The sequence below is a fragment of the Delphinus delphis genome, chromosome 9, assembly GCF_949987515.2.
Source record: "Delphinus delphis chromosome 9, mDelDel1.2, whole genome shotgun sequence".
In the NCBI taxonomy this organism is placed as follows: domain Eukaryota; kingdom Metazoa; phylum Chordata; class Mammalia; order Artiodactyla; family Delphinidae; genus Delphinus; species Delphinus delphis.
In genome coordinates this window covers 88,579,999-88,596,929 of record NC_082691.1, presented here as the reverse complement: position 1 = coordinate 88,596,929, position 16,931 = coordinate 88,579,999, and the positions used below count along the sequence as shown (strand labels likewise).

Here is a 16,931-nt window from a genome sequence, read left to right as displayed (position 1 = left end):
AGTTCAGGTGATTTCTCTAATCAAGTTAATGATTATTGATGAAAGTTGGAATGCAAAACTAAGGCTTCCTATTTCCAGTCCAGTTTTTTAATTGCTCAGACAAAAAAACTGGCTTTCCTAGAATCTTAAATATTTTTAATTTCTTACCTTTGACAGCTCAGTTATACATAAAAATTATTCCAGTATACTAAACTTATGGATTTTTGCTTCTAGGGATCCCATTTACATTTATGTAAGTTATGTACGTCTTTACGTAGATATAGCTAAACCACAGAACCTAAAATCGGAGTGATCCAGCTCAGAGGGGAGGCCAAGAGTTGAGAGCCAGCCAGGCCTGTGGCAGTGACCCTCTGGGGCTCTGGGCCCTCCTCAGGGAGTCACGAGATTCATTTTGAGGTGATTATGGTTGGGCTCTGCTCTCCTGCACTGCACCTGTTAACATCTGGCCCGCGTGTACCTCACAGCCCTGACACTCAGAGGGGCCGCTGGCTCTACTCCTGGGCCACCAGAGACACTTACTTATAAGCTTATTAATAAGGACTATGTTAATTACAATTTTTAAATACTTGAATAATATATGGCTTCCACAAAAATCACGTTATGTGCAAATTTATCCTTAAACTATCAACTGAAAAAAAGTAACTTCCTCCACAGATGAACTGTATAAATAAAATAAAGGGTTTGGCTTCTTAAGAAAACACATTAGTTTACAAATAGTAAACTTGTCAGAAAAACTGGCGTCTATTGAGGTCAATGATTTGGTATATTAAGTACAAACCTGCCCATCTACTTTTAAAAGCTGGGATTCAATTAGTCAGTAACTGGATGGACCAGTTTCAGGTATTAAATGTATCTGAGAGTGAGAACACTCTTACTTACAAATTCCATAATTCATACTTTTCATTAAATCAGACAGGTCTAACCTAATTAGTCCAAATAAATGAAGGTTCATAAAACCCTTCAAAACAGGAGTCTATTTTCCTATGCGCACATTATCTGGTCTGTTAATTTGCCAAGTGGCAGCTACAGCCAGTACTCAAGTGCTCCTGATGGCTGCAGAGCAGGGCAAGCTGGGGGCCGCACCCCGCCGCCATGGAGGCTGAGTCTTGCTCAAGAACCAGAGTTGAGAGGCGCCCTCAGTGCTGCTGATGGAAAACCACGCTTGTCTCTGTTGCTCGGAACTGCTCAGGCTCAGGGGATCGACTCAGCTTTCTCCAGACCCCCGAGGGGCTGATTTAAAAGCCACAGCACCAACTTATGAATTCACAATGGGAGATGGGCCTGGCACAGGGATGGGGCAGGCTGCTCTCACCTAGGGGGCAGCCCCATGGGAACAGATCCATGCAGGGGACCAAATTAAACATCAGAGGTTGCTGGACTAGCAAAGATTTAAAGCAAACGGAGCCAGATTTCCTCAAGAGAAACTTCCATGGAGCTTCCATGGAAGCCTCATTAGATACAACTGGACAGGCTCAGCTTTCTAAAGAACAGACCTGACGTGGAGGAGGAGGCCGTGCGGGATGAACACCACCCAATGCTCACTGGACGTCCCCCTCCGCGACACAGCACAGCCCTCCCTCCGCCAGAGGGGTCCACTTTCACAGCACGCACTTTCTTCTGGTACTTTCCGGCTACTTGTCTCCTAGGAGACTCAACTGGAAGGAAAACCTCGGTCATTATCTGTTGGTTGTTACCATTTTCACACCGACCTCATTCCAGAATTCCATGGGCACCTGATCTGGAGAAAGTGTGTAGAGTTGCAAAGCAGCACCGTTAGTTTGAACTCCGGCAAAACCGTGACTGGGCCTGCTTCTGCCTGGCCAGGATGCAACCCGGCCAGCAAGATCCTACGTGGGCAGAGTCACAAAGGCTAAACCACACGTACACACAAAGCTGTGGAGCATCTGCACAGCATCGGCACAGCAGCAAGAGTCTTACGTTATATTCTCCATTATGTGATACGTGAATGCAGTTCAGTCCACTGGGGGGACATGTTTTTTATTATTATTATAGTGGTGGTAAAACATAAAATTGTAACATGTAACATAAAATTTGCCATCTGAACCATTTTTAAGTGTATGGTTCAATAGTGTTAAGCACACTCACATTGTTCTGCAACCAATTCTCAGAACTCTTTCCATCTTGCAAAACTGAAACTCTGCCACCATTAAACAATGCCCCTGTTCCTCTCTCCCCCAGCCCCTGGTAACCACCCTCCTTCCTTCCGTCTCCGAATTTGTCTACTCTGGGTACCTCATATAATTAGAATCATGCAGTATATGTGTTTTTGGTTATTTCATTTAGCAGAATGTTCTCAAGGTTTATCCATGTTGTAGCGGGTGTCAGAATTTCCTTCCTTTTTAAGGCTGAATACTATTCCCTTGTACATATAAACCATATTTTGTTTATCCATTCATCTGTCAATGACTGCTTGGGTTACTTCCACCTTTTGGCTACTGTATTGTGAATAATGCTGCTGTGATCGTGGGTGTACAAAGGCTGTGCAACACCTGCTTTCAGTTCTTTCGGTTCTTCCACCCAGCAGTGGAATCACTGGATCATACCGTAATTCTATTTTTAATCGTTTTGAGGAACCACCATACTGTTTTCCATGGCAGCCACACCATTTTACATTTCTAATTTCTCCACATCCTTGCCAGCACATTTTCTATTTTTTGTTTTGTTTTGCTTTTTCATAGTAGCCATCCTAAGGGGTATGAGGTGGATTTGGGGGGAAGCTGTTAAATACATCTCAAAATACTCATGTACTAAAATTCTAATTTAGGGCTTTAGAATTCCTAGATTCCAAGGAGATGCACGCATATATCCCACGTCATTTGCTGTGCATGATTCATGAGGCAGGTGGGGAGCATTAATTCCATCTAACAAGACAGAAGCTCAGAACAGCTAAGCAGCCTGTCCCAGGGGGCAGCAGGGCCAGGACCAGGCTCACATCCCCCGACCAGTGCTCTTCCGTTATACTCTGTAGTGCAACATTTTGAGGACTATGGAAATGCAAAGAAAGGGGGAGAGAATCTCTTGGATTGGGACAATGCTGTCAAGCAGAACACCACCTCAGCCCCCTTAGGAGCCAAACTTCCAGGAGGTGGAGTTCTGAACTGTGGGGCTGACCCATACCTACCATGAGTAGGTACTCCAAGGTACTGCTTAAAGGAAAGTCTTGTGAGGTCCATTATGGTCACCTTGACAAGCAGAGGGACTGGCCCAGAGGGCTGACTCATGCAGCTTATTTGTGGGGACCAGAGGAAGTACAGGGATTAAAGAGTCAGAACCAGCCCCATGGGAACAGGTTGATGAGTCCCCAAATAACAACCCACAGATTTGTTTTCCTTTCCATGCCGAACAAAAGGGACAGAGCAGTACCTGTGGTTGGAGCCAAACTCTTGGCAGTTGCCTCCGACAATCCAAGGTATTCTCTAATGAGCTGACTCAGAGTTTGGTAGGCAACATCCAGATCATCTACAGTAAGGAAGAGAATGTATGTTAAAGCAACAGAATTATATCAAAATAGAGCCAATCTGTGGTGATGGTTTTTTAACTAGATCTACTTTTATGAATACTGTGGTAGGCAGAATTCTAAGACCCAATGACACTTCACCCTTGTATAATCACCCCCCCCCCACTTGAGTGTGGGCAGAACCTGTGAACATGATGAGCTACGACTCCTGTGATTACGTTAGGTTATATGGCAAAGGGATTTTCACGAATGTAAGTAAGGTTACTTATCAACTGAGTTTGGGCTAATCAAAAAGGAGATTATCTAGGTGGGCCTACTCTAATCACATGATCCCCATAAAAGGAGGTTTTCTGGTTGCAGAAGAGGAAGGCAGAGACTCGAAGCATGAGTAGGATTTGATGGGCTATTGCTGGCCTGAAGATGGAGGGGGCCATGTAGGTAGGACCTGAGAGCAGCCTCAAAAAACTGAGGGTCACCCTTGGCAGACAGCCAGCCAGCAACCAGGGACCTCAGTCCTACAACCACAAGAAACTGCATTCGGTCAATAATAAGAAGGTACTTTAGAGCAGATTTTTCCCCAGTAAACTTACACTTCAAAAATAAAACTTTGCTGAAAGTTACTGACCTGCATTGATTACTGCATCAAAATATCCTGGATATTTCTGATGAATTTTAATATAAAGGTCTACTCTGGAGACAGCAAATTCAATCTCTATACGACTGAATAATCCTTTTCTCCTCAAGTAGCCCTCATATTTTTTCTTGTCCATGGGTACCACCAGGATGTATCGAGGCTCAAAATAGGAATGTTTTAAACTTCTTACACCCTATGCATTTAAAGAAAAGATAATCAGTTAGAAACAGAGACACAATTTAGAAATCATTTAGAAGATACGTGACAACATGGGTGTAATAAGTACTGAGGAATTTATTTTACCTGTATAATTAGCTATTATTTTCCTACAAGTATCCCAGGATTAGGTTACTTCTCTCTGCTCATCAAATATCACATTATCACTGGAAAAATAAGAATTTGTCCTACCTGGTTATCCTCTAACTAATCATTCTAATGCATATGACTCTTAAAAGAGAAAACTGCTAGAGACAAATAGGTATGCTCACTGCATCTTTATTACTGAAAAGTAATTTCAATTCTACATTTCAAAAGGCATCCTTGCAGCCCCAGGAGATAGAGATCTTACCATAGAGCAAGGCTCCTCTGTTACCCTTTTGTCATCAACTTGGGCCCTTCCTGTTCCTAAACCAGCAACCTGGTTGGCTGGTTCCTATCATATCTCACAGCCTGTACCCAGAGCATGGGAAGGCCAAGCTCATGATAACCTGCTAACCGGGAGCCCACACAACCAGGGAAGCAGTGGCAGGTAGTGCTCTGAGGATCTGGAGGGCTGGGTCAGGGCTGCAGCTCTCCAGCTTCTGTGACTCTGTGCAAATCCCTCAAGCTCCCTGAGTAATCAGGGTCCTCATCTGTGAAATGGAAGAGCTACTCCAAACTGACTCTAAAGTTTCTTCCACCTCAATCCTACCATCAATAATTTAACTCAATGTTCAAAATTTTTGTTTTTAAAAATTCAGGGGGAAGAAATACAGGATCTTTTCAAAAACAATGTCTACAAGAGTCAATGATGAGGACAGTTGGGAAAAATGGTTTAGCTCGGAAGAGTCAGGAATAAAGCCTGGTTTATGGACTCAACCTCTTAGAAATGAGTAGGAGAAAGCTCTCAGGAAGGAAAAAAGTAAAACAGGGGCCAGAACTCAGAACCATTAAACTGGAAAAAGTTAGACACAGGAGCTGGTGAGTCTGCACTCAAAGTTGCATTAATTTTTGTTTCTGCCATGTCCAAGGAAGACATTTTAGGGAAAAGGTCTTTCTTTTGGCTAATTAGCATAGAAACAAAGTAAACCTTCTTAAGGATGCACAACCAATCAACTGCAGAATGATAAGAATTGCAGGATTTTTAAGTTAGGAAAATTAACGAACTGGAAGAAATGTGACCAGTTTCACTGAAGTGAGGCAACACTTAGACCAATACAAAGGGCTGAAAAGGAATCCCAGTCTCCTGCTCTTGGAAGTCAGAGAGGAAAAAAGTTTTAAGGGAGATTCAAGTCGATAGTAAAGGACAACCAAAAAACCAATCAACTGTCTTTGAAGATCTCAAATAGTTAATAAAGCCACATATTTTTAAAACAAATGAGTAAGAAATTCCTGGTTTTACTCTGGAGTTGATTTTAGAGAGACTTCTGTATATTCTAATTACAGAAGATCACTGGGGGAAGATACTGGGGAAGAGAGAAAGATCTCCTGAAATCTGCAAGTCTAAATTGCTCAAAGTATGAAAAGATAGTAAACCAGTGAGCAGCTGGAATCAAATGGCAGCATGGCCCATGCGCCTTCCCTGGAGAAGGAAGGGACAAGGTCAGTGGCAGGGCCCTGCCACTGTCCTGTGTGGACAGGGAACCAGTTCCACACCCTGTAGGAAACATTTTATCTGATATCACTTATACAGAGACCAGTGCTCTAAAAAGAAAAACGGATAATTTAGTGAGGAAATAACTTAGAAAATAAATCTTGAGTGGCAGTTTTACTCCATAGCGTTTGGGTGATGTCTAATATTGTAATCCAACTCCTGTCATTTGAATTACTTGTATCTTTCTTCCCCTAAGCTAATTACGAACTTAAAATCTCACACATCTGTATGCATTCCTCTTGGGCCTAGCAGTGTTCGGCCTACACACTGTAGATCCACACACTGCAGCCCCCTCCCCAATCCCACATATATATACACATTGACGCATTAAAAAGAAATCGACTGAATGAAAAGTACTTACTTCTATTTCCATATGAACACAGCTTGCTAAACCATCTCTTGCGATATCTTCTATGGTGTCCCTACTTAATCCATACTTGTGATTACCGTAATTAAAGGTCAGAATAAATTTCCCCTGCAATGTAAGAAGTGCAAAGATTTTCCTGTAACAGCTGCCATCACGGAATTTAATATAAATAAAATGATTTGATGTCTTACTTTTATACGATTACACAAAACGTATAAATATTAGCAACTGTATAAGGATGACAATGGGTTGATGAAACTTAATACCAAACTGTGATACAGAAATTCATTCAGAATTCCCAGCTGGCCAAAAAATATTAGGCTTTTGGAAATAACCAGCTGACCAAACGTTAGAGCGGAGTGAAGGCAGTGAAGCTTATGATAAACAGATCATTTTGCTTACTTACCCACTTCCTGCCAAACCTGCACTATAAACCTTCATTACTGAGAAAGCAAAACTAATAGTTCACCCTTTGCCTCAGCCATTTCGGCTACGCCAGTACACCAGGTCTCCTCCAAAAGCTTCCGTTCTCAAGTGCCTTGCATTCCCAGATAAGCCTAAAGGCCATGAATTACAGCAACATCCATAAACCTTTGCATCCTGAGATAAGCGATGAAAAACAGACCCATCCTGCTTTTCCTTATAAACATAGCTTTTTATTGAAACTGCCCCAAATGTATTCAGCATCAGTATTGTGTGCCCTCTAGTCATCTGAGGTACAAATACTGCCTTCTCTCTATATTCTGGAAGCCCAGTTCTTCCTGAAACTGTAGTCTCATGCAAAAAAAAAAAAAAAAAAGCAAGTAGAACACATCTCTCAAAATTGTTTGAACTGGACTTCCCTGGTGGCGCAGTGGTTAAGAATCCGCCTGCCAGTGCAGGGGACACGGGTTTGAGCCCTGGTCTGGGAAGATCCCACGTGCCGCGGAGCAACTAAGCCCGTGCGCCTCAACTACTGAGCCTGTGCTCTAGAGCCCACGAGCCACAACTACTGAAGCCCACGCGCCTAGAGCCCGTGCTCCTCAACGAGAAGCCACCGCAATGAGAAGCCCACGCACAGCAACGAAGAGTAGACCCCGCTCGCCGCAACTAGAGAAAGCCCGTGCGCAGGAATGAAGACCCAACGCAGCCAAAAATAAATAAATAAATGTATTAAAAAAAATTGTCTGACTTTTCCTTTGATGATATTATATTTATTAGACAACAAGATTTAATCTAAACTGGGACGCTGATGACAACAGAAGGAATAAAAATGTGGACATCCTTAGCCACCGTGACTCCTCAGATAACATGATTTTGAAATAAATAATGAAGTGAAAACTCCCAAGGCCAAATCCCATTAATTGAAGCCCAGCAAAAGGCAGTGCCGTCATTAAAAACAGTAGCAGTCAGGGGTCTTTGATGCTGCCCTGTGCCTCCTGGCCCAGATGTTCTGGAGATTTGCGTGTGTGTATGTTGTGGGGGGGGGCGCTGCCTGGCGGGGGGTTGTTAGAAGGCTAGGAGACATACGGTGTCCCTCAGGAGGGTGGGTCTCTGGGGGATGTGTCTGTTGCGGGTGATGAGGAAAACCCCCATCCACCATAATCAGAAGACATTTATGTCATATATTCTATAAGTTAAAGACCCAGCAATAAATATCCTTTGACTTTACTCCCTCAATGTCATACTGTGTTCTTTGGGACAAATACTGTGACTCCTTTCCTTTTACTATCTATCTATATTATATCTACATAGATAGACACCTGAGTCTCCCGTCAGGTACGCCATACTTTATCTTGTTTACTGTGACTCACTCTGTTTTCATAATGTATATTTGAATCACTTTTCAGATATATACTATGAGTTTGTTTACTTGTGTGTACAAGGGCCTCCCTCTGTGGATCCCAAAAACATTTTCTGGAAGGATGTAAGGTTGGGAGAAATCTTGCACTGTACTAGTGTATGTAAAACAGGCCTTGTTCCACTGATTTGTTAAGAATTGAGATGAGTGGTCCCCCAGCTTCTGGAGGGTGATACTCCTTTCACTGCTTCCTGCCTGTGGATTTCTTAATAAACAGCAATAATCATACCTCAGAGACCTCCAGATCTGTGATCTTACTTCCACAAGAGTACAAGAGTCTCTGCAGGTAAGTGACTGTGTATATGGGCTTAAGAAGGGTTCACGCGTCTGTGGGCACATGGGGGGATGATCTTTGTTTTTGGGGAGGGTGTGGAGTGTATATGGAAGCATGTGCTAGTCTATGTGTACCTGTCAGAGTGGAGAGGTGTGACTGTCCACAGCAGGCATGCTGGGGTGGGGTGTGCCCGGGCTGTCTGTCAAGGGGTACTGTGACTTGGGAGGGGGCAGGCTGGCTAGGGGAACGTGCATGGAGAGGGGCTCTGTGTACAGAGGCTGAGTGTGTGGGCGTGGTTGGCTCACCTGACAATGTGTCACGAGTTTCTAATCTCTAGGTTTGTCTCTCTTCACGAAACAGCCTCAAGCTCACTTGAAAGAAAAGAAGATTTGAAGCAAAATTCAAGTTGAATATGATGATGCCCTTACAGTGAAGTAATATGTTAGCAGAAGCAGGAAAAATGAGTACTTCTCAAACACACAAGCACTCTCATAGAGGGAGTAAAACTAGAAGACTAAATATAGTACAAAAGTACAGTGATTTCTCAGACTAGGAACTGAACCAGACTTACTTGATTACAGATATGATAAGGTATGAAACATCAGAGGAGCACATGGGGCACTGAGAACAGTGGAACTAAATCAAGAAAAAATGCCCCAGACTCTAACAAGAAATTAACATCAATTTTGGGAACTAGCTGTCTTTCAACCCAAAGAGTCTTAAGAGAATGCTTCTTACTAATATCAAGATAACTCCTCAGGTTTCTCTTAACGGCTTTTAGAAATATAAAGTCTCAGAGTACCCTTGGTACATAAAACCGAACTTCTAAAACATAGCCCTAGGAGAGAAACTCATAAAGAATTTCCAAGATGTTCTTTTGACAAGATTAAAGGGAAAATGGCCTAGGGATTATAGGGTTTTTTCACTTGGGTTTCTCTGTGAATGCAAGAGAAAATACGCACCATGTGTAAAGCTGGTCATTCAAAATTAAACTCGTGGCAACTGCAGAGCCTATGCTTAAATGCTCCACAGTTATGAGCACTGAGGTATAAGCCAGGTCTATTATTTGGGGATGGGGCAGAAAAAGAATGGAGGATGGAGAAGGGGAGGGAGGGGAGGAGGGATGTAGCTGTAAGAGTATCACTGGTTAGATGGTAATCTTTCAAAAGCAGAAGCATAGACTAGTCCTTAATCCCATCCTTCAGGAAGCTTCAGGGGGAAAAAAAAAGAGTTGTGTAGGATTCATTTGGTGATAGAAAAAATGATAATACAAACAAAAGTAAGGCCCAAGGTGAAGAGAAAATAAAAGGCTTACAGATCCATCGGTAGTGATGAAGATATGAGATGTTCTTTCTGTTTAACTGAAGTCATGGGTGAATAAGGTCGCCCAGAGCTCCAATGAAATGGACAAGGGCAGGGTAGTTATCCTCACCTAGGAAAGACACAGACCTCAAAGAAATGAGGAAACTTCTCCTGTCTACTGTCGAGAGCTTCCACATGCATTAATGACCTCCAGGACTTAGGACTTCTCACACAGCGATGTTATGGTGGAAGGTCAAGTCTGTGTATGTGTCCAGGGAAGACCAACTGGCTGGGACTCACCAGTGTGAAATGGTGTTTAGGGTCACAACAATTAGAAAGCACCAGTGATACCAAACAGAGGGAGTGGTCTCGGGACAGAACACGCCAACCCCCAACCCCCGGTAAGTGCTCCATTCCCAAGCTTGCTGCATCACATCAAGTCTTCGGGAATTGTTTATCTTGAGTCAAATCTGATCAATAGAGCAGCACCTGATACACACAGATCTCAAGATCTTTTCGTGGTGCTTTCTTCCATTTTCTTAAAACGTCTATTTATTCAGTGTCATTGGAAATTTACAATATTTTCTCCAAGATCATAAAATAAAGCAGCATGTGAACAATGATGTATCAAATGGTTTAAGAAAAAAACCAACTCAATAAGAACACATCTCTCAGGAAAAACACAAATATAATTCTCTTTCTTAACACTATTTCCTAGTACTTCTACCACAGAACATACATTTCTTGCGCATTAAATATAAAGAGCAGTCTTACCATGTTTAGCATTTCATCAAAAACTTCTTGAGAGATAAAATGATAATCAACGCGATCCCCTTCTCCAAAGTACGGCCGTCTTGTGGTGTGACAGGCCCTGAAAACAGAATGCAGAGAACTTCGTCTCTTTCTTTTAGTTTGAAATTCAAAATGGAAAAGGTTCTGGTGTAAAGTATGTTTTCAAAAATTAAAATTGATCCACGAAACATAAAGTAACGTTATTCTGAAAACCCTGAGCTCTGGCAGTGCTAGACTACATTCACTTGCTGTACTTCATAGGGATTATAAAAACTTTTAGATTATCGACACCAAATTTTCACTCATTGTTCTTTATCACCTTCTGAATCACCACCTCTGACATCACATCATAATACTTTAAGAAGTATAACAGTATTTATTACCCATACACTTTCCACCCAAGTGCTTTCATGCTCTCTCTGATCTATGGGCTTTTTCTGTAACGCTTCCCACCCCGCTCCTCTGCCAGGTTAGCCCACTTGTCTTCAGGACTCAATTTAAGGGTCACCCCCAAAAGGCCTTTCCTGACCACCTGTGGATGGGTTCTGCACCTCTTCTTTATCCACCCTGAGCCTCAGTGCCTGCCACCAGCTCCTCCCAGCCCCCTATTCAGGACCCCATCTCCTCTGCTGCTTGAGGGCAGAGACCAGCTCATTCCTTATTCCTGCCACACTTATCAGTACTATGTACGAACCTCCCACAGGAAGCCATGATTCCAAAGCTGAATGGCATTCTCAGCTCAACCAAAGAGGCCTTTTCTGCCCACTACCTGAAATAGCATCCCTACCCCAGCCCACCACGCCCCCAATTACTCTCCATCACCCAAACTGCCTTCTCTTATCTGTTTTTTCCTATCTTCTCCAGCAGGACATACAAATCATGAGGAGAGGACTTTATCTTGTTGATCTTATCTGCCACTGCATTCCCAATGCCTGGCCCACAGTAGGCATTTACTAAAGATTTGTAACATGAATGAATTAATCGAACATGTGAAGTGGATGGCAGCTGTGATGAGCTCCATTTTAAGATGACTATAAAAATGACTTGCCCGAGGCCACAGAGCAGGCCAGTATCGGTCCCAGAACTAGACTATGGGGCTCCCATCTAGACCAGGACTGTTGATTTCAGACCATGCTGACTTCCCAATGTTAAGTTCTGGGAACGCAAACTGATTTTTAGATTATCCTATGGTTTTAAAACAGGAGATGCAAGTAGCTAGACACTTGACATGCTATTTCATTGACTCCTCGCAAAAAGACATGAGGTAGGTGCTACTGTTGTTATTTTACAGATGATGAGACTGAGGCACAGCAGTAAAGTAACGTGACTAAGTAACAACCACAGGATGACACCAAAGTCAAGTCCTTTTAGTATCACACTAAGAGGGTAAACTCACAACCTCAAAATCTTCTCCACTTCAAAGTCAAAGACAGACAAACTTTTCTAATTCATACCGCTGTTCCCCTTCCTTAAAATCAAGAATTAGCTATACTATAAATTTAAAGGTCTTAACATTACATTTAAATTGTATACACAGGAAAGAGCACATTTTAAGAGAAGGCTGTCAAAACACCATGACGTTTGTTGTGCTGTTTGCATGCACTGGAATTTCTTTATACCCCTTGGCAGGGACCTGAGACCTTCTGTCTACTGGTGTCCATGACAGTCAGGACAGATAACTCGCTGACTTGGCATCCTGTACCACACACCCTTAGCATAGCCTATACACACTGCACTGAATTTGCATTTTCCAACAAAGGAATTGAGTAGCAGGGATTTTTTCAGAATTTCTAAAAGGAAGACAAAGCAAAGAAGCAATCTGAAGCTTCTAGGCAGGTAAATAAAGAGATGGCTTCACTGACACGGAGAAAGCTAGGACAGAACCAGCATCCACTACGGAACTTTCTATCAAGAAGGACCTAAGATGACCTGCGGTTTTTTGAATCTGTCATCCAATTTTCACATATAGAAATGTTCGCTGTGTAGTATGCTGCCCAAATATGAATGTCTTGAAAAGGAAATGCTTCACAGTGAAAGCAATGTTTCATTAAACTCAGAAAAACATGGTGCCAGATTTCAGACAAAGCAATTTGCTTGGGCCACCACCTTCAACATCGTTCCTCTCTCCTGTCTAAATGTAATTTCAATTGTAAGTTACATTTCCATGAGTTTATTATTTACTAGTTAAATCATGGAAAATTAATTAAATCATGGTTTGTAATGGGAGCCATACTCCCTGTTAGTTTCATTTAACAGACAAAGAGCTGTGTTCGCGATTAACCCCAGAATACAACACTGGCACTGAAAGTCTAAGGGTGAGTCAGACATTCTTAAAGGCCAATTCACTGGCCAGCTGTCACTGAGGATCCTAACACACCAAGTCCATGGAGAGGAGGAGATGATCGGGAGGGAAAGGAATCCGGAAGGCCAGGCCAAATAATAAAATATTACTAAATCCAGGAAAATGTAAGAGGAAGAAGAAACAATGCCTAAGAAGGGCTAGCAGGCAGCTGAGGAAGTAGAATTTTTTTAGTGTGATTCAGAAGCATGAAGATTTAGAATCTCAACTCTGGACCAGATTGCTTCAAGAAATAACTTGTTACTGCACATATTTAGGCAGAGGCTTGGCTGTGAGCACATCCAAATTCAAGCACATTTATAGCATGCCATATTGTTAGTAAGGGAACTCTTTCACTGGGTGTCCACAAAAGCCCACGTATTCCTAGGGCATTTGGTAGGCAAATTAAATTGGTCCCAATGCCCAATGCAAATATACGTCAATAAACTGCTGGACACAATTTAAGAGATCACGAACAGAGAAGATTCCAGCACATACTGTGTCTGAGTATCAAATTCCAGGAAGCCACTACTCTGTCCACTTTCCTGTAACTGCATACCACTTTCTAATTCATGCCATTATCACCTGTCACTATATCCTAACCAGTCTCCTCATCTCCAGCCTTCCCTCCCCAAGCACCCTCCCAAACTGCCCACAGGGGACACTTTCTAAAATGCAGCTGTGATCATGACACTCCCCTGCTTAGAGACCCCTTATGATCAGACCCCTGTCTATTTTTCTGGTCTTCTGCCATCTTCCTCCATGCTTCAAGCTTAGCCACACTACAGTGTACTTTCAGTTAATCAAATGTGCCAGGCTTCCCTGGTGGCGCAGTGGTTAAGAATCCGCCTGCCAATGCAGGGGACACGGGTTTGAGCCCTGGTCCGGGAAGATCCTACATGCCGCGGAGCAACTAAACCTGTGTGTCACAACTACTGAGCCTGTGTGCCACAACTACTGAAGCCGGCATGCCTAGAACCCATGCTCCACAACAAGAGAAGCCACCACAATGAGAAGCCCATGCACCGCAACAAAAGAGTAGCCCCTGCTTGCCGCAACGAGAGAAAGCCTGTGTGCAGCAACAAAAACCCAACGCAGCCAAAAAACTCAAATGTGCCTGTTGTTCTTTCTGCCTAGATCTCAGGCACCTGTTCCCCCGCCTCAAATCTCACATCCCACTTATTTTTTATTTCTCCTGTCACAGAGGCTCTTTACTTCCCTCATCATAGCACCCATCAAACTGTCTTGTTAGCATTTACTTATCTAATCGCACAGTAGAGTGTAAGCTGCCAGGAGGGCAAGACTCATGTCTGCTTGTTTTACAATTTTATCACTGGTACAATGCACATGGATGGTGCTCAAGAAACACTGACTGAAGGAATAAATAAACCATTCTACTAGTCTGTCACACCTGTATAAAGAGACACTAGATTAGACGGCTCTTGGGGAGCTACAGCTCATACCATCTCATTTAGCTAAACAGCTGCAGGCTTTTATTTTACCATATTATAGGGCTAAAAATAAAATATAGTTAGTAGTCAACATCATGAAAAAGGTTACACAAATAGAGATTGCTATAAAATAGAGATCTAAGGAAGAAGTATACAGTTTTACTTTCATGACTATTCAGATCACTTTCAAGGCCTTAAATCTGGAAGATGAACAGGCGTGCCGGTATCGCTTTCTGTTTCTCTCATTACCCAGCACGTTTCTAGGAAGCCACTGATTTGTATGGTACTGTTAAGACTGGAAATAAATGGAGAGACTCCGAAGGCAGTAAATGCCTATCTCTAGGCCACTTGTAACTAATACAAGTAAAGAAAGAACATCCAACCTATTTCTAAAACCAAGAACAAATGGTAAAATCAGATCCTTGGACAAGAGCACAATCCCTCAGCCACTCCAATATTTGTTATACCACCGAGCCATGTTTTTAATATTTATACATCGGGATATGCAACTTACCATGTGAAAATTTCATTGAATGTCTTGGTCTTGGATGAATGCAATTTAAAAAGGAAGACAAGGGCTGCCCTGGTGGCGCAGTGGTTAAGAGTCTGCCAGCCGATGCAGGGGAAGCAGGTTCGTGCCCCGGTCCAGGAAGATCCCACATGCCGCGGAGCGGCTGGGCCCGTGAGTCATGGCTGCTGAGCCTGCGCCTCCGGAGCCTGTGCTCCGCAACGGGAGAGGCCACAACAGTGAGAGGCCCACATACCAAAAAAAAAAAAAAAGAAGAAAAAAAAAAAAAGAAAGACAAAATGCTGGGAAAAAAGGAGATAAATAGGAAGGAAAGAAAACATTCAAGCAAATGGCAGAGAAATGAGACTGTATTCAGCCCTTTTTTTTTCCATTTAATTAAAAATCAATAAAATATATGATGGATAAAGAATAAAATAAAAGAAAATTTAAACAACAGCAATCAACAGTCCCTCCCATCAGGAAACTTGCACAAGCTTCTTAGATAGCCTCATCCACCAGACGGCATACAGCAGAAGCAAGAAGAACTACAATCCTGCGGCCTGTGGAAGAAAAACCACATTCATACAAAGATAGACAAGATGAAAAGGCAGAGGACTAGGTACCAGATGAAGGGAAAAGATAAAACCCCAGAAAAACAATTAAATGAAGTAGAGATAGGCAATCTTCCAGAAAAAGAATTCAGAATAATGATAGTGAAGATGATCGAGGACCTCAGAAAAAGAATGGAGGCAAAGATCGAGAAGATGTAAGAAATGTTGAACAAAGACCTAGAATAATTAAAGAACAAACAAACAGAGATGAACAATACAATAAGTGAAATGAAAAATACACTAGAAGGAATCAATAGCAGAATAAATGAGGCAGAACAACAGATAAGTGACCTGAAAGACAGAATGGTGGAATTCACTGCTGTGGAACAGAATAAAGAAAAAAGAAGGAAAAGAAATGAAGACGGCCTAAGAGACCTCTGGGACAACATTAAACACAACAACATTCGCATTATAGGGTCCCAGAAGGAGAAAAGAGAGAGAAAGGACCAGAGAAAATATTTGAAGAGATTATACTTGAAAACTTCCCTAACATGGGAAAGGAAATAGCCACACAAGTCCAGGAAGCACAAGGAGTTCCATACAGGATAAACCCAAGGAGAAATATACTCAGACATATGGTCAAACTGGCAAAATTTAAAGACAAAGAAAAATGATTGAAAGCAGCAAGGGAAAAATGACAAATAACATACAAGGGACCTCCCATAAGGTTAACAGCTGATTTCTCAGCAGAAACTCTACAAGCCAGAAGGGAGTGGCATGATATACTTAAAGTGATGAAAGGGAAGAACCTACAACCAAGATTACTCTACCCAGCAAGGATCTCATTCAGATTCGATGGAGAAATCAAAAGCTTGACAGACAAGCAAAAGCTAAGAGAATTCAGCACCACCAAACCAGCTCTACAACAAATGCTAAAGGAACTTCTTTAAGTGGGAAACACAAGAGAAGAAAAGGACCTACAAAAACAAACCCAAAACCATGAAGAAAATGGTGAAAGGAACATACATATCGAGAATTACCTTAAACATGAATGGATTAAATGCTCCAACCAAAAGACACAGGCTTGCTGAATGGATGCAAAAACAAGACCCATATATATGCTGTCTACAAGAGACCCACTTCAGACCTAGGGACACATACAGACTGAAAGTGAGGGGATGGAAAAAGATATTCCATGCAAATGGAAAGAGAAAGAAAGCTGGAGTAGCAATACTCGTATCAGATAAAATAGACTTTAAAATAAAGAATGTTACAAGAGACAAGGAAGGACACTACGTAATGATCAAGGGATCAATCCAAAAGAAGATATAACAATTATAAATATATATGCACCCAACATAGGAGCACCTCAACACGTAAGGCAACTGCTAACAGCTATAAAAGAGGAAATCGACAGTGACACAGTAATAGTGGGGGACTTAAACACCTCATTTACATCAATGGACAGATCATCCAAACAGAAAATTAATAAGGAAACACAAGTTTTAAATGACACAGTAGACCAGATAGATTTGATCGATATT

The 16,931-nt window shown here is 42.2% G+C and overlaps 1 protein-coding gene across 2 annotated transcripts in view; it reads right to left on the bottom strand.

The window, feature by feature from the left end:
* Nucleotides 1-16,931, bottom strand: part of LRGUK (leucine rich repeats and guanylate kinase domain containing) — a 119,040-nt gene that overhangs the window by 38,786 nt on the left and 63,323 nt on the right. For both annotated transcript variants that reach the window (XM_060020008.1, XM_060020009.1), the window contains exons 12-15: nt 10,522-10,618; nt 6,326-6,439; nt 4,104-4,305; nt 3,385-3,480 (exon numbers count right to left, since the gene is read on the bottom strand). In XM_060020008.1, coding sequence (XP_059875991.1) covers nt 3,385-3,480; nt 4,104-4,305; nt 6,326-6,439; nt 10,522-10,618 — 509 coding nt within the window. The remainder of the gene's footprint in view (nt 1-3,384; nt 3,481-4,103; nt 4,306-6,325; nt 6,440-10,521; nt 10,619-16,931) is intronic.